At 43.1% G+C, this 27,933-nt stretch overlaps 2 protein-coding genes across 3 annotated transcripts in view; one reads left to right on the top strand and one right to left on the bottom strand.

The window, feature by feature from the left end:
* Positions 1–2,485: 2,485 nt before the first annotated feature.
* On the bottom strand, positions 2,486–6,730 carry NOP10 (NOP10 ribonucleoprotein). The gene is made up of 2 exons (XM_030215438.1): positions 6,579–6,730; positions 2,486–3,417 (listed from the first exon to the last, which is right to left on the bottom strand). The coding sequence occupies exons 1-2, from the start codon at positions 6,630–6,632 to the stop codon at positions 3,277–3,279; spliced, it is 195 nt and encodes a 64-aa protein (XP_030071298.1). The 5' UTR covers positions 6,633–6,730; the 3' UTR covers positions 2,486–3,276.
* The window catches only part of XKR9 (XK related 9), a 32,943-nt gene continuing 11,296 nt past the window's right edge, over positions 6,287–27,933 (top strand). Inside the window, exons 1-2 of one of the 2 annotated variants that reach the window (XM_030215425.1) lie at positions 6,287–6,357; positions 25,442–26,439. In XM_030215425.1, the coding sequence (XP_030071285.1) occupies positions 26,165–26,439 (275 nt within the window). In that variant the 5' untranslated portion in view covers positions 6,287–6,357; positions 25,442–26,164. Of the gene's footprint in view, positions 6,358–18,020; positions 18,093–25,441; positions 26,440–27,933 lie in introns of those variants that run through there. The other variant, XM_030215417.1, reaches the window with a different exon arrangement.

The raw sequence follows: 27,933 nt of genomic DNA on the forward strand, positions 1-27,933 counted from the left end.
GAAAAGGGAAAAGCCCGACTGGAGCTCAAGCCTAAACACGGCCTAGCGAGTGAAGTAAAAACAATGAAAACTTAGAAAAAAGGCAAAAATAATCTAAAATAATATACGGGGAAGGATAAAATAAGGTAAACCCTGAAAGAGGTATTAAGAAAGAAAAATTGAAGGCACAAAAAGACCAACCGAACCAGCTGTGAGGAGTGGATAATGAACGTGTCCTCAAAAGAAAACGCTGTTGGCCCCGTGCTCTCACAATGGGTGAGAAGACACTCAAGAATGTGCAATGGAGCGAGTCTCGCACTCAAAGACCTAATTTTAAGCTTGTTACAAGCTCTGGTCCGGCAATGCAGACCCTGTGTTACCCATCTGTGAGAATTATAGGCCTGCTTGTCCTTGGAGAATATATATATATCCATAAAAAAACTGATGGTGTGCCTTGACAATGTTTACACCTTTTAAGTGTGCCATGATATGAAAAAGGTTGAAAATCACTAAGACTTACAAAGTTCCATAGGTTAGTATGAGGGTCATTTTCAATATGACATCTAAATCCAACTTGCTGAAAACATCCAAAAATCAAGTAGTGAAAATGACCATTTTCAAACCAGAAAACATCTTATCTTTTTTCTTTGAAAATGACCATTTCCTAGATGATGTTGTGCTTAGTACATCTATCTTGTTACATAATTTAAAAACCCAACAAAAACGCTCTGTATAATCTGGAAACACCCCCTCTCCCTCATCCATTCGTTGTACGTGCAGGATGTCAGACTCAGGAACAAAACGAAGGAAGAAGTCTTCGGCTGGCGGGGGTCGAGGTCCTCTGCCAGCAAAGGTAGCAGACAGCGATGGCGGGAGGGGGGGTTGAGAGGGTTGTCGGCAGGGGGGTCAAAGTTGTTGGTGTCAGGCGGGGGTGTCGGCAATGGCAGTGGGAGGGGGGGGGTCGGCGGCGCTGGGAGGGGGGGGGGCTAAAATGTGCCCCCTCACCTCAGGCTCTGGACCCCCCTCCCGCCAAAGTCTGGCTACACCCCTGCCCACCTCCCTCCTTTTACCCCCCCCACAAGAATCTGAGACCCCTCCCCCCCCCACCTTCATAGGGAGAGGTGTCAAATGGAAGAAATGTGTCCCATTTTCCCACCCACAACATAAACTGCAAAGAACAGTAGGAAACATTGAACTAAGGAACCCCCAACAACCAGTGAACAGATAGAACATTGCAAACAAAAAATGCTCCCTAATCTATAGTGTACCACTCCAAATAGAGCCCTCCTGTTTATGCCTGGTGTGTGATACTTGAGTGTGTGATTGCCATATCAAGTGACCTGACCAGCTGATTGCTGGCTTTGCAAGCGTTTGTGTCCCTTTGCCACCCACTGCATTTAGGGCGAGGTTTCAAGCTTGAAGCGGGCTGTGCTGAACCTGAAGCTGGTGTCGTCGCCATTAGGGCCCCAGGTGGGAGGACCTCATGTGACTCAGACAAAGATCTGATGGTGTAATTGTCCATCTCTGGAAGATAAAACAATGAGGCAGACTTTGTAAAAAAACACAGACTTTATTACTAGATTAAAAGCTCCCAGATATTCAACATAAAATGCTCGACATGGCCATGTTTCGCCAATATGAAAATGGCTGCATCAGGGGCAGTGGGTCATCAGCTGATTTAAAACTCCAAAAATAGCCAGGCTGGTGTGGCTGTAAAAGCATAGAAAGCTAGATTCTGGACACAGTCTCTCAAAAAACAACCTCCCCCTCCCCCCACAAAAAACATTGTAAATGTAGTGAAAGCAGGTGGCAAAGGGATACTACAGCAGTGGAAGTAAACTGTAGTGCACCATCTGGGGGGGGGGGGGGGGGGCCTCCTCATCTAGCTGAGAAAGAAAGGGAACCCCTAACCACCTGGTACTGCTGACCAGCATAAATAAGATACTTTTCTGGAAGAGTTTTAGAGAAGAGGCCAGTCAACGATGTGTGGTGAAAAGCTCCTTCAAAATCTGCATGCTTTATTTATGTTTATCATTACACTTACTATACTGCCCTTTAGAGCAACCGGTTAAAGCGATTTATAGGAAAATGCAGAAGAGAAAACCTGCTTGTGACCTACTTGCGTTTCCCCTCTGCGCTGCAGAGATATCACCTACCAAATCAAGACACTGCAATGCAAAAACCCCGTTTACAAAGCCACGCTAGCAGCTGCCGGCACACTAATGCTGACACAGCCCATTCGCTCTGAATGGGCTGTGTCGGCATTGTCGCATGGCAGCCGCTAAAGCAGTTTTGTAAAGGGGGGGGGGGGGGGGGGGGAGGCAAATGTCTTAAAAAATTACATGTTCTTTCAACGTTACTTCTTGCCAACAATTTCTACAAGAGTCTCCACAATATTTCTAGCATAAATTGAGGGGGGGGGGGGGGGGGGAAGAGGAGTGGAACTGTACATAAGGCCAAGACCAAGAGACAAAATCAGGCTTCAGAACATTTTACAAACTACAGATTTCAGTTTCTGACCTTTGCTTTAATTTTCTTTCAGTTTTACAAGTGGAGATTTAGAAACCATTGCATTGCAAAGTTAGAAAAATGAAGAAAATACATCTGGAAAAAACAGAGCAATAAAAGGAATATTGTTTATGGGTGACTGAAAACCAGAGATATATTGATGTGTCATACCCCACCCCATCTTCCCAAGACTGCAAGTCCAGGGCTAATTGATTTTTATGCCAGGCTGGAGATGTAAAGTGAAGATTTACTTGGTGATACAGAAATCAGAAGCCTTTGACTGGAGCACAGGGAACAGTGACAGCATGGAGGCTGTCCTTGAGCCCTACTAGACAGAGGCTGAGACTGCCCAGCCACATTCTGTGACCAGCAGTGAGGAAAGCAAGGTGGAAACTGATCTCTGAATCTGAATCACTTGGGACTGCTGCAGATGATACTGTATGATCTTTTCAGCACAGTGCATAAACAATTGGAAAAAAATCCGAAACAGCAGTACAAACACCCACAGTCCTCTGAAGGATGATCTGCAGAAATCACAAAAATGAACTCAACCGTTTGATTTTCCTTGTATAAGATTTGTATTCAGGCTAAGTCCGAGTGTTGTGCTTAATAGAAGGAAGTTAGTTCATGTCTTTGTGTGTAGCTACAAAACTCAAAGCATGCACGGGTACTTCACTGCATTATCTGCAGGCTTGTTGTCCTTTGTGTGTTTCTATGGCAGAGTGACTGTGTTAGCTGTGCAGGCAGGGAACGGAATCTCAGCTCTGGACTGCAGGAAGATCCTCAGTATCACAGGATGGGCTTAGGCTGCTGGGTCAGCAACAAACCAAAGCGTTTCTTGATAGTGATACGGTGGCGAGAGAACTTGTCATCTGGGGAGAAGCGGGCTGGATGGGCCGAGCAGGTCGGCTGCCCTTTGGGGTCCACTTTCTGTAGAGACAAAAAGAGGCAGTAGTAACATAGGGAGATAATTTTTGGGACCCTTCAGATAGACCTCTATTAACAGTAGGTACACCAGAACAGAACAAATTGTATGCCCAAGGACATGTTCTACAACTGTGTACATCCAGGAGCCCTATCAAAATGGAAAGTAGCAGTAAAAAGAGGATTGTGAGGGGAAAAGAAAGGGTAGGATGTATGTAAAAGTTTGATACCCTTTACTTTTTCTACAACAGGAGACACAAACTAAGTTTCGCACACTTAGCAAGTAATTTTAGAAATATCCCGCACTAACCACCTGTGGAAATATTTTTAAATTATTTCCACTAGTGCAGGAAATGGCACGTGCTGGAGGTGGAACTACCACCGGCACCTGCATTGGGCCAGGCCTCTCGGTGAGTGACTATACTCGTTCCGCTCCTGGACTTGCTTGCTACACACACTGTAACTTAGACCAGTTCCTTTTATCTTGTTTAACTGTACAAATAACTTGCCTTGAGTTTCGCCATCCATCTATTTATCACAATTGACTCTCTGACTCTGTTCTACCCATCTTGTCCCATCTATATAGCTACACTTGGTCCCTTGACTAGAGGGTAAGCTATATTGTAGAAAACCATTTCAATTATATTTATATCATTTGTATGTTCTAATGAGTGCTTATTAGGTGTTTCATTGATATTATGCTAACATTATGTTATTAGGTGTTTCATTGATATTATGCTAACATTATGTTATATCAATGTTATTAGAATGTTCTTCCATGCTATCATTTGTAATGCAATGACATTTATCCAATTTCTGTTATATGGTTGTTCAAAACGCTTAGAAGAGATCGGAACAAAAGCCTTGCGCTGCAGTGCCACTTTAGCTGAATAGTCTTGAAAGCATAGCACCCGCTTATTTTATAAGACAAAGAGGGGCATAATCGAACGAAAACGTCTATCTCCATGGGCGTTTATCTCCAAGAACGGGTCCGTGAAGGGGTGGACCGAACCGTATTTTCGAAAAAAATAGACGTCCATGTTTTATTCGACAATTTGTGAGCTGGGCGTTTTTGCTTTTCAGCGATAATGGAAAATGAAAGCGCCCAGCTCAAAAACGAATAAATCCAAGGCATTCGTTCGTGGGAGGGGCCAGGATTCGTAGTGCACTGGTCCCCCTCACATGCCAGGACACCAACCGGGCACCCTAGGGGGCACTTTTACAAAAACAAAAAAAAGGTAAAAGAGCTCCCAGGTGCATAGCACCCTTCCCTTGTGTGTTGAGCCCCCCAAATCCCCCTCAAAACCCACTGCCCACAAGTCTACACCATTACTATAGCCCTAAGGGGTAAAGGGGGGCACCTACATGTGGGTACAGTGGGTTTGGGGGGGTTGGACGACTAAGCATTAAGCAGCACAATTGTAACAGGTAGGGGGGGATGGGCCTGGGTCCACCTGCCTGAAGTCCACTGCACCCCCTAACAACTGCTCCAGGGACCTGCATACTGCTGCCAGGGAGGTGGGTATGACATTTGAGGGTGAAAATAAAAAGTTGTGAAACATCATTTTTTGTGGTGGGAGGGGGTTATCTTGGGAGGTAACCCTCTGGTGGTAATCTGGTCATTTAGGGCACTTTTTGGGGCCTTATTCGTGAAAAAACAGGGTCCAGGAAAAGTGCCCTAAATTCTAGCTACAAACGCATACTTTTTTTCCATTATCGGCGAAAGGCGCCCATCTCTGTTTGGGTGATAACCATGCCCCAGTCCCGCCTTCACCACGCCTCCGACACGCCCCCGTCAACTTTGTACGCTTCCGCGATGGAGTGCAGTTGAAAACGTCCAAGTTCGGCTTTTGATTATACCGTGTTATTCGTTTTTGTGAGATAAACGTCCATCTCCCGATTTAAGTCGGAACTTGGGCGTTTTTCTCGTTCGATTATAAGCAGGAAAGTCTTCCCCAAGCATACTGCTTGCATTATTGCTGATTTATGAACAAAGTTTAGGATTTTCAAGACCACTCTTGGCATGGTAGTTGTTCCCAACTTAGATCTCACCTGATGTGCACACTCTACCTGCAGAGGCAGTAAGCACTCTGGGAGATGTAGTTCACGGTGTAGCTATAGTTCAAGAAATCCAATAAGATCTTTAGAGGGGAGGAAAGGGTGTGGGAGGGTAGGTAGGGCTTGGGTATGGAAATGTGGCGATGAATGTGGGTTTGGTGTGGATAGAAAGATGGGTGACTGTGAGGAATGGATGGAGTAGGGTATAATGAAAAATTCAGTGCGGACTATGCTCCACTTTTGTCTTCCAAGCCGCCACTCTTTTTGCCATTGATCTGGCACTCCTGCAGTCATCAATGTTCTGTCCTCCACCGTGCTGGTTCAAGTTTGAAAGCTCTCAGTCTTTGGAAAGTTCTACTAATTACTACTCTAACGACGAAACCTATACTTCCTCTGTGTACATCCGTATGCTGCACAAGATGGTATGTTTAAAAATATAAGCGAGATCAAATAAAAATTCTGCCAGCTACCAACAATAAAGAACGACAACGTGGATAGAGCAGTGCATAGGTTTACTTGCTTTCTTTGGATGAATGGAGATAACAACTGCAAGGAGGAGAGGGAAAGGGAGATCCCTAGTTAGCTTTAGCTTTTTGATGTCATGCCGTCTCCTCTCCTGTTAATCTCAATCTAATTTGCTTGAGAACAGCAGGCGGAATAGATCCAGGGTACTCGTTCACAGCATTACCAACACCTAACGGACTGATTAAAAAAATGTGTCATCCGTCCTTTACCTTTCGCCCTTTTCTGCTCTATTAACCTAGATGAATTCATTGTTATACAACTATCCTATTTTGCCAAACAAAAAGTGTGCCTGGCATCATCCTCTGTCTCAGAAGTGGTCGAAAAATCTCTCAGCTAGCCCCAGATTAAGAAAGAGGAAACGAGGTGAAAGTTTCAAAATTTATTTTAGTTATAGATCATTGCTGTATACTACATATTTTTCTAAGCAAGCTTATGTATGCATCGGGAAACATAACGGAGAAAAGACTCACAGGTACACTACTACACCTCGTGTATGTCTCAGAACCCTCAGAGAGATTACATGTTTCTCTGTGTGTAGACCTGTGAAACTGCTCTTTTTTGTTTCGTAAGTGTAGAACGCTTACCTTTAGGGTATACACTCGATCCCCCTCCTCGTTCACATAATACTGTAGGTACATGATATTGGCAAAACTAAACCGATCTTTCCTCCTGGAGTCCTCCTCCCTTCCTCCCTTCCTTTCTCTCTCTCAGTCAGTGTTCCCCCTTCCTGGATCACAATCACTTCCTGTGCTGTGTATTCTGGGAGTCGTAGTCTCCTATATCACTTTTTTTTTTTTTTTTAAAGAAAATTTACAGCAAATCCGTAGTAAGCATACCTGGCCAAGGAAGAACCTTGGAGTTTAGGTTTACAATTTGGACAATTAACAAGCTTAACCCTTAGGGGTGGTCATCAGTGATTCATAGGGATTTTTTTTTTACCCGTTCTGTGAGGCTGTTGGGGCGAGAGTGTGAGTGGTCACCAACGAGGAGGTGTGTTTGTGTTGTATGTGAGTTGGTAGTTTTTTTATAGTGGGGTCTCTCACCTGTTTGTGCCTGGAAGGAGGGAAAGAGTTTTTTAAATCATGATTTTCTCCCAATTGGACTTGAGTTTTTGAGGCTGATTCTTTTTTCTCTTTCCTTCCTTTTGGAACCTATGATATGATTGGAGTGGTCTCCCACATGGTAGTGGTTATTCAAATTAGTGTATTTTCCCTACTGGGAGTTCTGAGGTTCCGGTTGATTAAGTTATCTCTGTATATGATTCATGTTTTGGAATCTCTTTAATCCAGGTGGGAGGCTTTCACATATACTTTTTGATTTTCAAACTTCCTAGAGGGTTTGTGATTTGAACTTGATTAAGTTTGAAATTTCCAATTATATGTTAAGAGTTGTTTCTAATTTTATTATTGATGGAATTTTATAGTGACTCCATTTCACTGCAACGTTTTTAAAGAGGGTTTCTGTGAATCCATGAAATATACTTAGGAAACTACCTGGATAGCATTTCCTTGTGCAGTAATAGGGACATCTTGTGGTCAAGCTGGGTATTAGATATTATTATAAGCATTTCTAGAAATCAGGGTTAATACTGCTCTCCGCCGCTGCTGCTGTTACCCCACATACCTGACCTGGTGAGGGTCCCCAAACCCTGCCAGCAGAAGCCTTCCTCCAGTAATGTTCGCCACTGTGCTGCCTGCCCTGCTTTTCCCCCTCCCCTACAGATCCTTGGCGAGACAGCAGGATGCAGAGATTATAAGCAGATGTTGTTGCAGTTATGAGCAATATTGGAAGCACAGTTATTATCCACAATTACATAGTAACATAGTAACATAGTAAATGACGGCAGAAAAAGACCTGCATGGTCCATCCAGTCTGCCCAACAAGATAAACTCATATGTGCTACTTTTTGTGTACACCCTACTTTGATTTGTACCTGTCCTCTTCAGGGCACAGACCGTAGAAGTCTGCCCAGCACTATCCCCGCCTCCCGCCACTGGCTCTGCCACCCAATCTTGGCTAAGCTCCTTAGGATCCATTCCTTCTGAACAGGATTCCTTTATGTTTATCCCACGCGTGTTTGAATTCTGTTACCGTTTTCATTTCCACCACCTCCCGCGGGAGGGCATTCCAAGCATCCACTACTCTCTCTGTGAAAAAATACTTCCTGACATTTTTCTTGAGTCTGCCCCCCTTCAATCTCATTTTATGTCCTCTCGTTCTACCGCCTTCGCACCTCCGGAAAAGGTTCGTTTGCGGATTAATACTTTTCAAATATTTGAACGTCTGTATCATATCACCCCTGTTTCTCCTTTCTTCCAGAGTATACATGTTCAGGTCATCAAGTCTCTCCTCATACGTCTTGTAATGCAAATCCCTTACCATTCTCGTAGCTTTTCTTTGCACCGCTTCAATTCTTTTTACATCTTTCGCAAGGTACGGCCTCCAAAACTGAACACAATACTCTAGGTGGGGCCTCACCAACAACTTATACAGGGGCATCAACACCCCCTTTCTTCTGCTGGTCACACCTCTCTCTATACAGCCTAACAACCTTCTAGCTACGGCCACCGCCTTGTCACACTGTTTCGTCGCCTTCAGATCCTCAGATACTATCACCCCAAGATCCCTCTCCCCGTCCGTACCTATCAGATTCTCCCCGCCTAACACATACGTCTCCCGAGGATTTCTATTCCCTAAGTGCATCACTTTGCATTTCTTCGTATTGAATTTTAATTGCCAAACCTTAGACCATTCTTCTAGCTTCCTCAGATCCTTTTTCATGTTTTCCACTCCCTCCCGGGTGTCCACTCTGTTACAGATATTAGTGTCATCCGCAAATAGGCAAACTTTACCGTCTAACCCTTCGGCAATGTCCCTCACAAATATATTGAACAGAATCGGTCCCAGCACCGATCCTTGAGGCACTCCACTACTCACCTTCCCCTCCTCCGAGCGAATTCCATTCACCACCACCCTCTGGCTTCTGTCCGTCAACCAGTTTCTAATCCAGTTCACCACTTTGGGTCCTATCTTCAGCCCATTCAGTTTATTTAAGAGCCTCCTGTGGGGAACCGTGTCAAAAGCTTTGCTGAAATCTAAGTAGATTACGTCTATAGCTCGTCCCTGATTCAATTCTCCTGTCACCCAATCAAAGAACTCAATGAGATTAGTTTGGCACGATTTCCCTTTGGTAAAACCATGTTGTCTCAGATCTTGCAACTTATTGGCTTCCAGGAAATTCACTATCCTTTCCTTCAGCATCGCTTCCATTACTTTTCCAATAACTGAAGTGAGGCTTACCGGCCTGTAGTTTCCAGCTTCTTCCCTATCACCACTTTTGTGAAGAGGGACCACCTCCGCCGTTCTCCAATCCCTCAGAACCTCTCCCGTCTGCAAGGATATATTAAACAAATCTTTAAGAGGACTCGCCAGAACCTCTCTGAGCTCCCTCAATATCCTGGGTGGATCCCATCCGGTCCCATGGCTTTGTCCACCTTTAGCTTTTCAAGCTGTTCATACACACTCTCTTCCGTGAATGGTGCTCTATCCACTTCAATCTCATTTGTACTTTTTGCAGTCCATTGCGGTCCTTCTCCAGGATTTTCTTCTGTGAAAACAGAACAAAAGTATCTATTTAGCAAATTTGCTAAATAGATACTATAGCTAATATATAAAATAGCTAAATAGCAAAATGTGCCTCCCACTCACTTTGGGCTCCGCCCCCCCCCCCCCCCCCAATTTTTGTGGTCTGGCTACGTGGCGGTCCGGGGGCAGCAGCAGTGGTCCTGGGGGGAGGGGGGCACGGCAGCAGCGCCCTGCCCTGGGCCCAGCTCAGTTTCTTGGTGGCACTGCACCTTAGAAAAAGATCTTGGTGTCATCATGCACAATCTCCCGGATTCTATATAGTATGACAGTCGTATTCTGTATTTGCTTGTGCAACTTAGTTAAGCCAATCAGCACTTATAATTGCCAATTAACAAGCAATTATTGACACTAATTGGCATTAATTAGAATTAACAAACAGTGTATTCTATAACGTGATGTGCATAAATTCTAAGTTGCATAATTGAAAAGGGAGAGTGGCCATAGGTGTTGAATGGGTGAACCTTGGGTGTTTCTAAAATCTGTGTGCGTGATTATAGAATGCACCCAGTTTACATGTAATTTAGGCATCAGCATTTACACTAAGTTTTACTTGCATAACTGCCCACCACTAAATTTAGTTGCACAGACAGCTGCTTGGCATATTCTATAAACCACACAGAAATTTAGGCTTATTCTATAAAGTACACCTAAATTAAGACATACTTTATAAAATAAACCTAGGTGCTTTTCATTATGGTGCCGATTTTTTAGGTGTGATACAAAGAATCTAGTCCAATATGCTGATATCTTCTGCCCAGTGTGTGATGGCAGCCAAAAAAGGCAAACAGAATGCTAGAAATTATTAGGAAAGGGATAGAAATGCCTCTGTATTGATCCATGGTGTGACCACACCTTGAGTATTGTGTGCAATTCTGGTCGCAGTATCTTAAAAAAGAAATAGCAGAGTTAGAAAAAGAAGGGCAACCCAAAATATTAAGTGGATGGAACTCCTTTCATATGCGGAAAGGCTTAAGAGGTTAGTGCTCTTCAACTTGGAAAAGAAATGGCTGAAGGGGGATATGATAGAGGTCTACAAAATATGGAGTGATGTAGAACGGGTAAATGTAAATAAAGGTTTTACACATTCAAAGAATACAAAGACTAGGGGGCACTCAATAAAGTTATATGGAAATACTTTAAAAACAAATAGGAGGAGATATTTTTCAGTTAATGAATAGTTAACCTCTGGAACTCATTGCCAGAGGATGTGGTATCAACGGTTAGTGTATCTGGATCTAAAAAAAAGGTTTGGACAAGTTCCTGGAGTACAAGTCCATAGTGTGCTATTGAGATAGACATGTGGAAAGCCACTGCTTGTCCCTGGGATCAGTAGTATGAATCTTGCTACTATTTGAGATTCTGTCAGGTACTTGTGACTTGAATTGGTCACTGTTGGAAGCAGGATACAGGGCTAGATGAACCATTGGTTTGACCTAATGTGGCTTTTCTTATATTCTTATGTTCTTAAGTACATTAAAGTCATCTAAAAAAGAGGTAACAAGTGCATGAAGAATTGTCCGCTGATAGTGTTCTTTAAGAAACTCTGTGCAGTCTAAAACCGACGCAGGGCATAATAACAACACTGACGAAATGTGAAGATCAAATAGCAATTTAAGATTTATAAGGGCACCTAAATATTTGAATGAATCAATAAGCTGACTAGGAGACCTTAATAACTGCGGGGCAATAGATAGTTGTAAAGATTGTCCAGTCAGCCAAGCAGTCACCATCTTAGTTGGGTTTAAGACAAATTGATTATCTTGAAGCCAGGAGGAAATTTGATCAAGACAAATTTGTAGTGGTGTGAGATCGACTGCTGTGAATTCTATGGGAAGGGCAGTTCCAACAGTTGTAGCACACATACACTGATTCACTGTAATATAGCGTTTAAGGAATTGCACCTTTCCTATGGCCTTTCCTCCAAGACGTATGAAGAGAGGCTTGCTGACCTGAACATGTACACCCTGGAGGAAAGGAGGAACAGGGGTGATATGATACAGACGTTCAAATATTTGAAAGGTATTAATCCGCAAACGAATCTTTTCCGGAGATGGGAAGGCGGTAGAACGAGAGGACATGAAATGAGATTGAAGGGGGCAGACTCAGGAAAGATGTCAGGAAGTATTTCTTTACGGAGAGGGTGGTGGACGCTTGGAATGCCCTCCCGCGGGAGGTGGTGGAGATGAAAACGGTAACGGAGTTCAAACATGCGTGGGATATGCATAGAGGAATCCTGTGCAGAAGGAATGGATCCTCAGAAGCTTAGCTGAAATTGGGTGGCGGAGCAGTTGGGGGGAAGAGGGGTTGGTGGTTGGGAGGCGAGGATAGGGGAGGGCAGACTTATACGGTCTGTAACAGAGCCGGTGATGGGAGGCGGGAAATACTGCTGGGCAGACTTATATGGTCTGTGCCCTGAAAAGGACAGGTACAAATTCAAGGTAAGGTATACACATATGAGTTTGTCATGGGCAGACTGGATGGACCATGCAGGTCTTTTTCTGCCGTCATCTACTATGTTACTATGTAATCTTTCCTGATCATGAACACACAGAAAGCCAACACAGATATAGATGCATACATATACAAAAGTGCCCAAATATAAAGTATTACTCCAGGAACCGTATGCGGATCAAGCCCAGGCATATGAATGGTTAAGAAGAGAACTGAAACCTAAGGATGAGAGATTCATAGTTGCAGCCTTAGACAGTGGATTACAGACAAGATGGTTCACAGCGAGCAAAGAAAAATACAACCAACATTTGTAGATTCTGTAAGAAAGAGTTGGAAACAGTTACTCATTTCATGGCTGACTGCGAAGTGCTGATGGTGGAAAATGTTTCTATGGAAAGTCACAACAAGGTGGCACAACTCATTCATTGGAAACTCTGTAAACATTACAATATCACTGTACCAGAAAAGCATTGGGATCATGATCCTAAGAGAAGTGTACAAAAGAAAGAGGTTATGATCACCTGGGACAGCCCCATACTGACTGATAAAAATGCTGGATGCAAGAAAATGGGATGTAGTAGGACAAGAGAAAAACCACCAGAACAGTATTAATCATAGAGATGTCAGTCCCAAGCGATTACTCTGTGAATCACATGGAGAGAAAGAAGATCCTCAAGTATCAAGAAATGCAGTCCAAGACTAAGAGAATGTGACAGAAAGAAACAGAAATATTTACCATTGCTTTGGGTTCCACAGGCTTGATCAAAAAGAATTTCCAAAAACACCTGTTACATCTTAAGAACTCCAGATGGAAGCTCTCATTGGCAAGATGCAAGTTTTACGGCAGTAGATTCGAGATACTGAGGTCATACTCCACATGCCCCGTCTTAGGAGTGAGGTTGATTCCTGCCGTGGTAGGTGCAAAACTAAGTGGGAAAATGACCGTGGACTCCAGAAATAAGACGGACAGCCTGAATACTTTTGAAAAAGTTTATTGATAAAAAGACTCGACACGGCACCATGTTTCTGTTACGATTGTCACTGTTTTCCATGTCTGTGCTCTCCTCGCCCTCTGGTGGCCAGAACTGGTGACTGCTATAGACTATTTTCTTCCTGTTTCCCAAGCATGTTCCAGAAGTCATTCTAGTCCAGTCCGGATCTTCCAGCCTTCCAGACTTGCTTGGGATTTTTGGTACTAAGCAGCACCCTTACCTGTGACCTCACTTGTAATTGCCTTTATTATGCACCTGGCCCTTTCAGCAGGGCCTTTGCAACGCTAAAGGTCCCCAGGTCAGTCCGGGTGCAGTAGCACTTCTGCCTTGTTCTTGTCTGTGTGCCTTTGGGCATTTCTGTGTCTTGTTTTCTTTATTAGGGTGCTTGTGAGCACTTCTGCCTAGATCCTTGTAGCTTTATTCTTAGCCTGTGTGCCTGTGGGCACTTCTGTTTCTGTTCTTCTCTGTTTGTCTTTGTGGGTCTGTTTGTGTGCTAGGTTTAGCCTTCAGCCATTGTTCTGTTGTTAGTCTGTTTGTTAGCTTTGTGTCTTGCCTAGTCTGCCTTGTTAGTTCTAGTCTTTCTTCCCAATGACAGTCTTCTGTAACCTGGTACAATCAATCAAGAAACTTCAGACAGCCCAGAACACCACAGCCAGACTTATATTCGGAAAAGCAAAAAATGAAAGTGCTAAACCACTACGAGAAAAGTTGCACTGGCTCCCACTCAAAGAACGTATCACGTTCAAGATTTGTACTCTAGTTCATAAAATCATCCATGGAGATGCCCCAGCTTATATGTCAGACCTGATAGACTTACCGACTAGGAATGCCAAAAGATCAGCCCACACATTCCTTAATCTTCATCTCCCAAGCTGCAAAGGTCTAAAATACAAACTTACGCACGCAGCAAACTTTACCTACCTGAGTGCCAAGCTATGGAATGCACTGCTGCACAACCTGAGAAAGATCTACAAACTAACAAACTTCTGAATATCACTGAAGACCCATCTTTTTAATAAGGCATACCACAAAGAACAACAAATATAAATGCATGCATCTCCTTTACCTTACACAGACCTATTTTTATAATATCTGTTTACTTCTACTATGTTACTCAAATTCTCTATGTAACAATATGTAATTATTTTTACAATCTCTGCTTGTTTTAAACTTCTACCATGTTACTCAAAATCTCTATGTAACAATAAGTGATTATGTTCTAATCCATTACCACCAAATACGATACATTGTCAGCCACATTGAGCCTGCAAAAAGGTGGGATAATGTGGGATACAAATGCAATAAATAAATAGTCCCTTCTACCTGAGCTTCAGCCTTTGTTCTGTTGTATGTCTGTGTTTGTTAGCTTTGTATCCTGCTTAGTCTGCCTTGCTAGTTCTAGTCCCATCTACCTGAGCTTCAGTCATAGTCCTGTGTCTGTGTGGCTCAGCTTTGTATCCTGCTTGCTTCTTCCTTGCAAGCCATCAGCATTGGTTCTGACCCTGCTTGTCTGTCTTTACCCTGGTAGTCTTTAGCTCCAGTCCCCTCCTGTTTGTATCTGCCCTGTCTGTTTCTAGCTTGTCTGTGAATCCTGAACTCTGCCTGAGTATCCCGAATCCTGCTTCTGCCAAGCTTGTCTGTGAATCCTGAACCCTGCTTCTGCCAAGCTTGTCTGTGAATCCTGAACCCTGCCTGAGTATCCTGAATCCTGCTTCTGCCAAGCTTGTCTGTGAATCCTGAACCCTGCCTGAGTATCTTGAATCCTGCTTCTGCCAAGCTTGTCTGTGAATCCTGAACCCTGCCTGAGTATCCTGAATCCTGCTTCTGCCAAGCTTGTCTGTGAATCCTGAATCCTGCTTCTGCCAAGCTTGTCTGGGAATCCTGAACCCTGCCTGAGTATCCTGAATCCTGCTTCTGCCAAGCTTGTCTGTGAATCCTGAATCCTGATTCTGCCAAGCTTGTCTGGGAATCCTGAACCCTGCCTGAGTATCCTGAATCCTGCTTCTGCCAAGCCTGTCTGTGAATCCTGAACCCTGCCTGAGTATCCTGAATCCTGCTTCTGCCAAGCCAAGTCTGTTCCAGTATATGACTCCAGTCAAGCGAAGTTCATTCCAGCTCTTTGTTCCAGCCTGTCTGTTCCAGCTCTGCCTGTCAACAGCTCCAGTCCTGTAGTCCAGTCTTGGTTGGGAGATTTTGCCTCCTGCTTCCACCCTTCGACAGTAGGCCAAGGGCTCATGTTGTTCCTGAGTTCACGCCTGTATCTTTCAGAGCCGGGGAACATGACAGTTTCGGCCAATGGTCTGCCTCTGGAGTCTACAAAATAACAAAAAACATATAAACAAATGAAAATACCATAAAAACATTTAAATAACAATGCAAAATTATGGCAAAATAAATAATATGTTCACGTGCTTTCCTTTTCTGTTTGCCTTTGTTTTTTTTTTTGTCCCAGCACAATGCATTTAACATGGGCATCTTTTTCAGCACGCCTAAGTTTGTGGTTCTTTTTGCTGATGTTATGCAAATTGTGAGGAGTAGCCTAGTAGTTAGCACAGCAGACGTTGATCCTGGGGAACTGGGATTGATTCCTACTGCAGCTCCTTATGACTCAGGGCAAGTCACTTAACCCTCCTTTGCCCCAGATAAACTGCTTTGATTGTAGTTACAAAAACCATAGAAAAGTGGTATTTCAAGTCCCATTCCTCTTCCCATTCCCCTTTTTCCCGTAGTTACTTTATGTACATACCCCTTATGATGGTTTTGGCGCCATTTTTCATATTCATTTTCAGACTTGTTCCACAGCTCATTTTTCAGTTTAATTCCTATTTGCTTCTTTTGGTTTTATGATGCAGACATGTCTCGACTTTTTATTTTCACACACGATTGTTGAGGAGCCCCGTCAGTCTATACTTTTTTTTTTGTTGTTGTGTTTTTTTCTATCTATAATATTCCCTTTTGAATAACTTTGAGATAATGTTTACTTACTTCTTGTCTCTGCTCATATATTGTTTAACAAACCTACATGGCCTTTTTTCATGCATAGTACATTATTGATGTTAGGACTTTGTTTGGAATATGACTATTTTAACTTTTGTGTTTGCAGTTACTTAGGGGGTTGTTTACTAAAACTTAGCTTGAGTTATCTGCAGCAGGGCCCAGTATTCAGAAGTGTACTAAAATCCCAATGTGTACTAAAATCAGTCTGGTGTGAATGAGAGGCTGTGCTAGAGGAAGGTGTCAAAGGTGCAGGAGAAAGCTGGGATGTATAGACACAGTGGAAAAGTCTATTAGAAGCTGAGGGAGTCAGAAAGCTACTAGAGCCACAGTGTGTGAACCAGCTGAAAGGATGCAGACAGAATGATAGACGGACCTACCTAGCTAGAGACACTGCTGGAGAAGAGCATGAGAGAGGGTGTGTGAGAGAAAGTGTGTGCACTTAGCGAATCGGTAAGGAACAGGCATGCATCAAGGAATAGGAATGCAAATGAGCTGCTCGTTGTAGCTCACTTGCATTCTCTATTCCGTCGTTAAACAGTCGGCCGGTCGAGCATGCGTAGAGCAGCCAAGCTTATGCTGGCTGCTCTGCGCATGCCAAGGATGTCCGAGATCATCGCCCCTCCCCGAGAGCGCTGCCACCCCGAGATCGCCGCCACTTCCCCCTCCCCCCTGCATTGAAATGACAGCTTCTCGCAGCCCCGGCCTCCCTGCCGCCCCCCAATCAAAAAAACCCATCCATTTTGGCCGTCATTCCCCCCGCAATAATAAAAACGTCTTTTTTGGCAGTGCTTCACTCAGCTGAAAGACCTGGAAGTCTTTGAGCCAATCACAGCGCGTTTAGCTCAGAGACTTCCAGGTCTCTTAGCTGAGTGAAGCATTGCCAAAAAAAACTGGATCGGCGTCCTCAACTGCACTGTCCTCTGGATCAAGGCGCATTGGAGGGGGTGAGCAGCGCGGCGTCTTCGGGGGGGGGGGGGGGATGATGGCTAAAATAGATGTTTTTAATATTGCACTGATGAGCACTTGACTTTTTTTTCCCCGATTTTTTGTTTTTTTACTTTTGTAGCAGTTTTTCAATCCCGCGCAGCCCCAACGACAGGTACAGACCTCTCATTAGATTTTCCAGTGTTAAGGCAATCGGAAAAAGTTAGTGCATCTCATTACAATAGGGTTTCTACACAATTTGCTCATCTGCATTCCGTTTTCGTTAGCTGCTACCATCGTCGGAAAAAAGTCTTTAGTGCATGCCAGGGTTTACTACTTGCTCGTTAATGGCTCGTTAAGTTTAGTGCATCTGGCCCTCAGGGTGGTGTGGCTGTAGGCCCTTCTTTTATTCAACCCTATGTTCGTTAATATAATTTAAGTGACAATCCTTATATGGTTACTGCCTTCCTCTCCCCATCCCTTAAAGAATCAGTTTATTTTGCTAACCTCTTTCTTTTACAGTACCAGCCTCTCTACCCTATCTCTAAGGAAACCATCCATGATGGCTTTTAGTCACGCTGTGGGGGAGTGGTGTTGTATGGCCCACCCATGAGAGGGTTGGTGCGCAGGGGTCCTAGCTTGGCATGGATGACACAAGGGGAGCTGGGCAACAGACCCTGCATGTACAGGCATGAGGGTTACATTATTGTTTTTGCATACTCCTCTGAGACTACCCTCACGCCAACATGAGAGGACCACTACATGTAAATTAGTAAAACATACTCCAGCTTTAATGCATTTTGGATTGTATTTTTTAGACAGCAGAATGTGAAACATGTTCAAAGAGGGTGTGAAGCCTTTTACAAGACACTGAAAGTCAGCTCATTCACACAACACATGCTACGCTAGATCATATGACTCATTTGTGGCTCTGGTTTCATTTGATGTTGTCATAAAGAATTTCTCAACCTTTAGCCTCACCTGGTTACAAGAAATAAACCTATTGGCATGATTAACTAAACAAGGAAATTGCACGAAAGTTATTCATTTCTGAGAGGTCTGTTAACATTCTTCTGGAGGTAGGCAGAGGTAAGTCAAACTTTATTAAACACCATTAGCTCCAAAGAGTATTCAATTAGCATTTATTTAGATTGTACAATATTTTAAAACTATTGTCACTTATTTGCACTCAGTATGCTATTGAAAAACTCAACATGGAAATACTCTTTGAAAGACAGGGAAAGCTGCATATATTCCAATTGCTGGGACTGGAATACTGTTCAGGTACAAACTATAGAACAGTTGATTGTAGTGTGAGGTACATGTTGAGTTAGACTTCCTTAAACTTGATTTGTGTTACTTTACTTGTTTAGTGTGAGTTAAAAATGCTAGCACACCTTAGTAAAAGACTCCCTCAGTTCTTCACCCCACACCACACTATATGCACTGTTCCCTTAAGCTGAGCGGACATCCTCCAACTGCATTGCTGCCAGTAAGGGGAGGGGGTGCTTCAATATTTTGTTTTCAATTGCTAGAGACAGACGGGCTCTCAGGAGTCCTGCAGAGCTTGTCTGTCCCTCACGGTTGAAAGTGAAACCGCACCCCTGTCACAATTGTGCCCATGTTTCATGCTCTTATTCACCTCGCCACCTGGAGGTCAGACCTGGTGGCTGCTATGGACCGTCTGCTAAGCTTGCTGTTTCCCATGTTCCAGAAGTCATTCCGGTCCAGTCTGGATTTTCCAGCCTTCTAGACTTGCTTGGGATTTTTGGAACTAAGCAGCACCCTTACCTAGTGACCTCTCTTGTATTTTGCCTTTATTAATCACCTGGAAACTTTCTAGTTTGCCTTTGCAATGAAGATCTTCAGAGGAGCTTTCTCTGTCTGTGTTTGTTGCAGTTACAGCCTGTTGCCTGCTTTCTGACCCTGTTTGTATCCGGTTTACTCTTCAGCCTGCTGCCTGCCTTCTGACCCTGCTTGTATCTGGTTTACTCTTCAGCCTGCTGCCTGCCTTCTGACCCTGCTTGTATCCGGTTTACTCTCTGATTTGCTGCCTGCCTGTGAAGACTCTGCTCTGTTCCCGGATTACTCTCTGACCTGCTGCCTGCCTGTAAAGACTCTGCTCTGTTCCCGGATTACTCTCTGATTTGCTGCCTGCCTGATTAGACTCTGCTCTGTTTCTGGATTTTCCCCTGAGCTTTCTGCCGGCTGCCTCAGCTCCAGTCCGGCTGCTCCACTCCTGCCTGTCGGTGTTTAGCCTAGCTTCCGGCCTGGGTGGTTCTCCTGCTGCTGCCGCCCCTGCGACAGCTGCCCAAGGGCTCAAGATTTCTGAAAGTCCTGAGAGTCCCGACAAGCCCCCCACTGGCAGGACTGTAGGTGGAGGACTCATGCTCAACTTAGAGGGAACTGTGACCATATGTCCCCATATCCAGTTTTCCCCAGCTCATCTCCTCTTCAACAAATCCCCCCTGCCTTCTGTTGTCCCCACCTCCAGATATCTCATAATGTTTTTTTCCCTACCTCTTCTCTTCTCCCACAGTCCCCTTACCCTCAGTTGTTTCCAACTCTTTTCGTCCCATACGCACTCATCTGTTACCCTTCACCTCCCTTTCCACACATCTCCTTCCACTTGATTGTCCCTAGCTCTTCCCCTCACATATATCCCCTACCCCTTGACTCTTCTAGCTTATCTCTCCTTCCATACACGTTCTGCTTATCCAGTGCTTCCTTTCCAGTTTTTCATCTTCTCTCCCCAAACTTCGTCTCCCAGTACTGTCATTGTTTGATGGCCTGGCTCTCCTGGCACTATTGTTGTTGGATGATCTGGCTCTCCCTGGTTCAGAGATAGCTGGTTTTGTGTCTTTCCTGCTGTTTCATGCTGTTCGTAAGTCTCACAAGAACTGCACAGGACTTCCTACACCAAGCTGATTGAATGCTGGAAGAGTCACGTGGTGTAGAAAGGCTGTGTCAACTGTTGAGTTTGAACCAGGACTCCATCTCCTCATCGCAAGGCAAATTCTGTGCAGTACAAGGTAAAATTTGTATTCTTCATCCTGGTGGAATTCCCCCAGGAGTAATACTATAGATCAGTGGTGTCAAACCTTTTTCATGTAAAGGGTTGCAAAATGGTCATGAGAAATCCCTGAGGGCCACCAAAGGATTTCAGGCTTGCACATTTAAAAAATGAAATCACTATTCTTATCTTTGTTGTCTGGTGATTTTATCTTTCTAATCATTTTGTTCCTCCTTTGCTTCTTGCCCGCTATCCATCTTTCACATTCAACTTTCTTCAAATTTTATCTGGTTTCCATCTCTTTCCTTTCCTCCCCCTCCCCTCCATGGGCACCATCTCCTGCCTTTTCTCTTCACTTCTCCTCCTCTACATGGGGACCATCTTCTGCCTTTTCTCTCCTGTTCCCCTCCTCTGCATAGACACTATCTCCATGGTCACCATTTCTTCCCTTCTTTCTCTCCTCCCATCCACGGGTACCATCTCCCTTCTTTGCTTTTTTCTATCTCCTATTTCCAGCAACTATCCCTCTAAAGTACCCTCAACCCCCTGTGGTCGGTGTCTTTCTCTTTTCCCTCTTCCTCTGGACTCCTCTGCTTATCTTTCCCAGCACTCCTGCACCCCCTCCCCTGTGGTCCACGTCCTTTCATTTTCACCTACCTGCCCATCTCGGCCCTCTAAACTTGCCTTTAGTGTTGCCATGCTGAAGGCATGCTGCTTCTCTCAATTGCCCAAAGCCTCTCTCTGTAGCATCCTGTCTCCTCTGACAGAATTTCCTGTTTTCAGGTGGGATTCTACAGAGAGAGAGAGGCTTCAGGAAGGTGAAGGGGGGGGGGGGGGGAGATAGACCATTTCTTCTGCCTGTTTGAGGGCCACAATGGAGGACTTCTGGGGATGCTTGTTGGAGACACTGATGTAGAATATTGTAATGATACATTACAGATTAATAAAAAATAGTACACATGCCCACTGAGCTTTCACATAAATGCACAGCACTTCCATCCTCTAGTCCCTTTATTCCCCATACCCACACGTTTATACACATCCACATCACACGCACCCCATCAATTCGTCCACATACACATATTACCCCACACACAGCTCCAGCCATCACCACACATAGAAGTGTATTTTCAAAGCGCTTAGGCTTACAAAGTTAAATTGAAACCTGCGGAACTTTGTAAGTCTAAGTGCTTTGAAAATGAGTCCCATAGTACACTACCCCATATTCCACCTACATCCCCATGCCCACAAATTAATCTCCACCACAAAGCACATACACCCATTTTCCAAGTCAGTGTTGGAAGGCATAGTTCATCTGTTGTCTGCTAGCCTTCTCGGAAATCTCTATTTTTATAACACAGAAAAGGGTATTCTAATCAATATTTCAGAAACTGGTTTGAGTGATGACAGGCTACGGCACAAAAACTGGTAACAACTAAGGCTGAAAATACCACAATTCCTGTGGAAAATACTGTTCTTATAGCTATATTAAGTGGATAATGTAATTATGAAATTGATATCCTCAGTCCTCTAAATAGGAAGCTCCATTTAATAGTTGAAGAAACAATATTGACAAGTTCTAGAAAAGGGACTGATGTACCAATACCGCAAACACCATGATATCTACAGGTACGTCAAATCAATTTAAATATTGCAATTCCTTATCCATTTAGCATTTGCCAAGTCTATCAATAAATCACAAGGACAAACATTCAAAATTGCTGGAGCAGATTTCAGGTTCAGTTGTTTTTGTCATGAAGGAACTAGAATGGGGAAACATTTCTTTGTTCTTTCTCAAGGAAGACAAATACAAAAAAAAAAAAAATACTGATTGTTGCAGTTATCCAGGTCTTGCCATGTCTAAGTGGAACTGATGTTTCAGCTACTTTCACTTACCCAGATGTGGTAGGACCAAAACAACTGCAATAATCATGATGCCATCCATTGAAGCCAAAGAGAGCACAAAAATACTGTTTATTTTTAGGCACTAAATTCAGTATAAATATATTTTCAAAGCACAGCACTAGGTATGTTAATTTCTTAAAGTAACATAATAGAAAATATGCTATATTAATAGAATCAGTGCAAACCAACCAAGAAAAGAATATTTGAAGCGGGGGAGTCGGAGAAACTAAACAAATTCTCTGTAACCTTGGAGGATGTAATGGGTCAGTTCAGCAAGCTGAAGAGTAGTAAATCACCGGGACCTGATGGTATTCATCCCAGAGTATTAATAGAACTAAAAAATGAACTTGCGGAGCTACTGTTAGAAATATGCAATCTGTCCCTAAAATCGAGTGTAGTACCGGAAGACTGGAGGGTAGCCAATGTTACTCCGATTTTTAAGAAGGGTTCCAGAGGAGATCCGGGAAATTATAGACCGGTGAGTCTGACGTCGGTGCCGGGCAAGATGGTGGAGGCTATTATTAAGAATAAAATTGCAGAGCATATACAAAAACATGGACTGATGAGACAAAGTCAGCACGGATTTAGTGAAGGGAAGTCTTGCCTCACCAATCTAATGCATTTTTTTGAGGGGGTAAGCAAACATGTGGACAATGGGGAGCCGGTTGATATTGTATATCTGGATTTTCAGAAGGCGTTTGACAAAGTGCCGCACGAAAGACTCCTGAAGAAATTGCAGAGTCATGGAATCGGAGGTAGGGTATTATTATGGATTAAGAACTGGTTGAAAGATAGGAAGCAGAGAGTAGGATTGCGTGGCCAGTATTCTCAGTGGAGGAGGGTAGTTAGTGGGGTCCCGCAGGGGTCTGTGCTGGGTCCGTTGCTTTTTAATGTATTTATAAATGACCTAGAGATGGGAATAACTAGTGAGGTAATTAAATTCGCCGATGACACAAAATTATTCAGGGTCGTCAAGTCGCAGGAGGAATGTGAACGATTACAGGAGGACCTTGCGAGACTGGGAGAATGGGCGTGCAAGTGGCAGATGAAGTTCAATGTTGACAAGTGCAAAGTGATGCATGTGGGTAAGAGGAACCCGAATTATAGCTACGTCTTGCAAGGTTCCGCGTTAGGAGTTACGGATCAAGAAAGGGATCTGGGTGTCGTCGTCGATGATACGCTGAAACCTTCTGCTCAGTGTGCTGCTGCGGCTAGGAAAGCGAATAGAATGTTGGGTGTTATTAGGAAGGGTATGGAGTCCAGGTGTGCGGATGTTATAATGCCGTTGTATCGCTCCATGGTGCGACCGCACCTGGAGTATTGTGTTCAGTACTGGTCTCCGTATCTCAAAAAAGATATAGTAGAATTGGAAAAGGTACAGCGAAGGGCGACGAAAATGATAGTGGGGATGGGACGACTTTCCTATGAAGGGAGGCTGAGAAGGCTAGGGCTTTTCAGCTTGGAGAAGAGACGGCTGAGGGGAGATATGATAGAAGTGTATAAAATAATGAGTGGAATGGATGGGGTGGATGTGAAGCGACTGTTCACGCTATCCAAAAATACTAGGACTAGAGGGCATGAGTTGAAGCTACAGTGTGGTAAATTTAAAACGAATTGGAGAAATTTTTCTTCACCCAACGTGTAATTAGACTCTGGAATTCGTTGCCGGAGAACGTGGTACGGGCGGTTAGCTTGACGGAGTTTAAAAAGGGGTTAGATAGATTCCTAAAGGACAAGTCCATAGACCGCTATTAAATGGACTTGGAAAAATTCCGCATTTTTAGGTATAACTTGTCTGGAATGTTTTTACGTTTGGGGAGCGTGCCAGGTGCCCTTGACCTGGATTGGCCACTGTCGGTGACAGGATGCTGGGCTAGATGGACCTTTGGTCTTTCCCAGTATGGCACTACTTATGTACTTATGTACCCCAAACATGATTAAATAGCTAAACCCTATGAACAATTAATCTGTGAAAATGCCAAACCCTAATTGTATCATCGTATTTTTTTTTAAGGAGAAACCCTCATGCTTAAAGGTTACCCTGTAATTACATTTGACATATGGTTTTTAGCTTATGTTGGCAGCTTAAACAATAGGCAGAGTTGATGTCTCAACCTTTAAGCACGAAGGTTCCTCCTTTTTAAACAAAATATTTTGATACAATTGTGTTTTGGCATTCTCACATGTTAATAGAATTGACACCTTGTACTTCTCTGTGTGATGCTGGGTATTTCTGCTAGTAATACAAAAAAAATGATCATAGTCAGTTATAGAATACACCTAGATTTGCTCAGACCCGCATGTAACTCGAGGCATGCAATACAGAATCCGTGGGGAAGTGCTTAATAGGTGGCATCAATCCTGGAAGAGGCAAATGCCACAAATAAATATGCAAGCATCTCTTGCCCCACTGATGATTGTATGGGCAAAATTGGTATTGGAATTGAAGACAGCATGGGAGAAATGCAGATCATTCTTAATAGCAACTCATACAATTAGTACTTTCTCTGCCTGCCTGTTTGCCTTAGTGCCATGGTGGTGTAATATGACTTGGAGAACTTTGCAGTTATCATTATCTCCCTCTGCCAGTACTCTACCCTCTAATGATTGCTTTTGCTTGTGTAATTTGTCACATTTTCTCGTCTCCAAATTATGGGACTCTGTTCTGCTGCTAGCTTCAGTATACTGCTCCATCTATGATTTTTCTTTCAGTGCCTTGATCTGCCTGCATGTCTGTCAACTTCTTACCCTCCCTGTGCTGTTTTTATCATTTGCTGCCCACTATTTGAGTATTTGTAGCAGCTGTTGGTCTACATTTAATATACACCCTGCAGAAAAGTCCAGATGATCAGTAGTCGCCGATCAAGATTGAAATGTTAATCTCAAAGGATTCAAAGTCTGTGAGGATGTTAACTACATACCTTGGGCAAGTCAACCCTTCATTGCCCCAGAAAACTTAGACTGTGAGTCCCCTAGGGACAGAGAAAGTACCTGTATATAATATGTACAGTGCTGTATATGTCTAGTAGCGCTATAGAAATGATTAGTAGTAGTAGTAGTTCCCATACCTGTCCTTGGGGACCCCTCGGCTGTTTGGGTTTTCCGGTTATCCACCATGAATGTGCATGAGGTATTTACATGCCTCCATTGCATGCCTGTGTATCTCATGGAAGATATCTGAAAATTTGACCAGCTGGGGGTCGTTGAAGACAGATAGAGGAACTACTGATCTGAGAAATATCTGCTAGTTGCACTGAAGACATGTACATAAAGTTGCCAAGTGACCCAATTCAGGGAGGGAGACTTTTGGCTTCTCCTAATTGAAATCAGCTCTGCTGGTACCATACTGCATCAGGAAAGAATTATCAGAAATGTTGGACTGGCCTAAGATTTCCCTGTTTGAAATGGATCACTCAGCCACTCTGTATAAAATATGGGGCTGATATGGTGTGGGACAGTGACCACATAAAATTATCTGGATAACTTTAACTGGAACTGTATTTTCCTTTTTTCATTACAGGCCTTGTGTAATGATGATTTAACATGGGGACCCTATTAACCCAGTCCATGAAGAAACATAAACTTTGTTGTACCTTCAACATAACAGCGCTTGAATTTTGAGTTATGGTATTCCATGTCACTCAACCCTTCTCACCAAAACAAAAGAAAACCCTTAAAATTAAAGACTGGAAGTCATGATCTACCGAAGGTTTCCTCTCATAATATCTCTATGGGAAAAATGTTGAGGAAGCAGGCTCTGAACATTTTTTTTTTTTTAATGAACCTTACTAACCCTTACAAACATTTTATTAGATAGAATAAACAAAGAAGCACCTGGTTAGACTTACCATCTTAAAAAATTTAAGAAACCATGGGCCCTACTCAAAAAAAATATATCCCCTCATAGGCAAAGAATGCAGAAAAAGTCCCTTTTGAATAAGAAGCTATATTGTTTATGATGATAATAGCCAAACAAAGACATCCCTCGCCTTCCTTGTTGAGTGTATATGATTTGAGAAGTCACAGTACTTCTAACTCACTCTTGTGTTAAAGGGCACTCTTATTCAAGATTTCTGTTCATAGTTAAATCACAGTCCCGCCAATGATTATGCTGAAGTGGTTTCTCCTTTTTGATCCTCCCATGTTACTGTTTGAAACTCTGTTACATACAAAATTCCAGTCGGAACACTAGATACTATTTCAACGAAAGTTCTTTTGGAGATAGTTAAAGGAACTGAATCTCATGATGCTCTTTACAAAATGGAATTTTGTGATGCTGGTCATTGGAATTATCACTTATTTAATTGACTTTGCAGCAGATTTCTGCATGGCTGTAAAGTATTTTTATGATGGACATTACATTGGGGGTGCGATAACAGTAGCCTTCATGCTGCTTTCAACAATAATAGTACAGATTTTCAGTTATACCTGGTTCAAAGACGATTGTGAAAATGATAAACTCGAAGTGCTGTCTTGGGTCTTGCTTGCTCACATCTTTCAAGCTGGAATTTTTACAAGGTAGGTGGCTAGTTCAAAAATTTTAAAATGCTACATTTACTTACCTGCATTAAAGCCTCAACAAACGTATTGCAATTTAATGTGCATTACATAATGAAGGCCCCATTATTGTCGATGGGGCACTGTTTACTAATAATATATATTAAATAGCAATAATGCTCATTGATGCATTCATGCAGGTTAGTAAATCTTGCTCAAGTTTATTATTGATTCGTAGTTAACTATCCTCCTCATTCTATAACTTTAGTGCCTAAATGTAAGTGCTATTTGTGTACTAAAATTATAGAATACTAGCACTTAATCGCCTATCCTAAATTCTATATAGCTTGACTTAAGCTGCGCACACAAATCCAGTCATATTCTGGATTTGTGCATGCAACTTAATTACTTAACAAGCCAATCAGTGCCAATAATTGCCCCTTAACAAGCAATTATTGACATTAATTCATTAATTGGCATTAATTAATTCATTAATTGGCATTAATTAGAATTTACATGCAGAACTGTCTTAGTGTATTCTGGAACGTGATGCATGTAAATTCTAAGTTGCCTAGTTGAAAAGGGGCTGTGGAATGGGCGGGTCATGTGCATTTGTGAAATCTATGCGCGTGGTTATAGAATACACTGTTCATAATTTAGGTGTTGGCATTTACACCAAGTTTTACTTGGCATAACTGCCCGTGACTAAATTTAGTCACACAGATGGACGCTATGTGTATTCCATAAACTGCATGGGAATTTAGGCTGCTTCTAAATTTAGGCGTACTTTATAGGCATGAAATATAGAATCTTGTCCATAAGGACTAAATTCAGTCCATGCAGAATGCTGTTCTAAAAACGGTATTCTGAGTTGGGTGCCATTTATAGAATAGTGCTTAGAGTTCATTTCCGTGCCAAACTTTGAGCACAAGGATTTATACCAACTGAAACCTGGTGTAAATCCCGGTGAGTAATGTCGGCACAGATCCCCAGTATTCATAATACTGTGTGCATCTTTAGTGAATGCCCCTGACCTGCCCATGCCCTTCCCACGGTCATGCCCCTTTTGAGTTGCACGTTGTAAGATTTGCACATGGATCATTATAGAATAGCGCTTAGCAAGATGTGCATGCAAATCTAAATTGTTGCCAATTAACACAAAATTGATTGTTAGCATTATTGGTGCTAATTGGCTCATTAGCCAATTTAGTTGCTTGTGAATCTCAGGATAGCACACAATTTTGCATGTGGAAATTTGTGCACCATTTATAGAATCCAGGGCATAATGTACACTTAATGCAAGTAAATGCTATTTGGTTGCTAAGTGGAGAGTGGAGGAGTGGCCTAGTGGTTAGGGTGGTGGACTTTGGTCCTGGGGAACTGAGTTCAATTCCCGGCACAGGCAGCTCCTTGTGACTCTGGGCAAGTCACTTAACCGTCCATTGCCTACCGCATTGAGCCTGCCATGAGTGGGAAAGCACAGGGTACAAATGTAACAAAAAAAAAAATGATATT

The sequence above is a fragment of the Microcaecilia unicolor genome, chromosome 1 (genome assembly GCF_901765095.1).
Source record: "Microcaecilia unicolor chromosome 1, aMicUni1.1, whole genome shotgun sequence".
Lineage (NCBI taxonomy): Eukaryota > Metazoa > Chordata > Amphibia > Gymnophiona > Siphonopidae > Microcaecilia > Microcaecilia unicolor.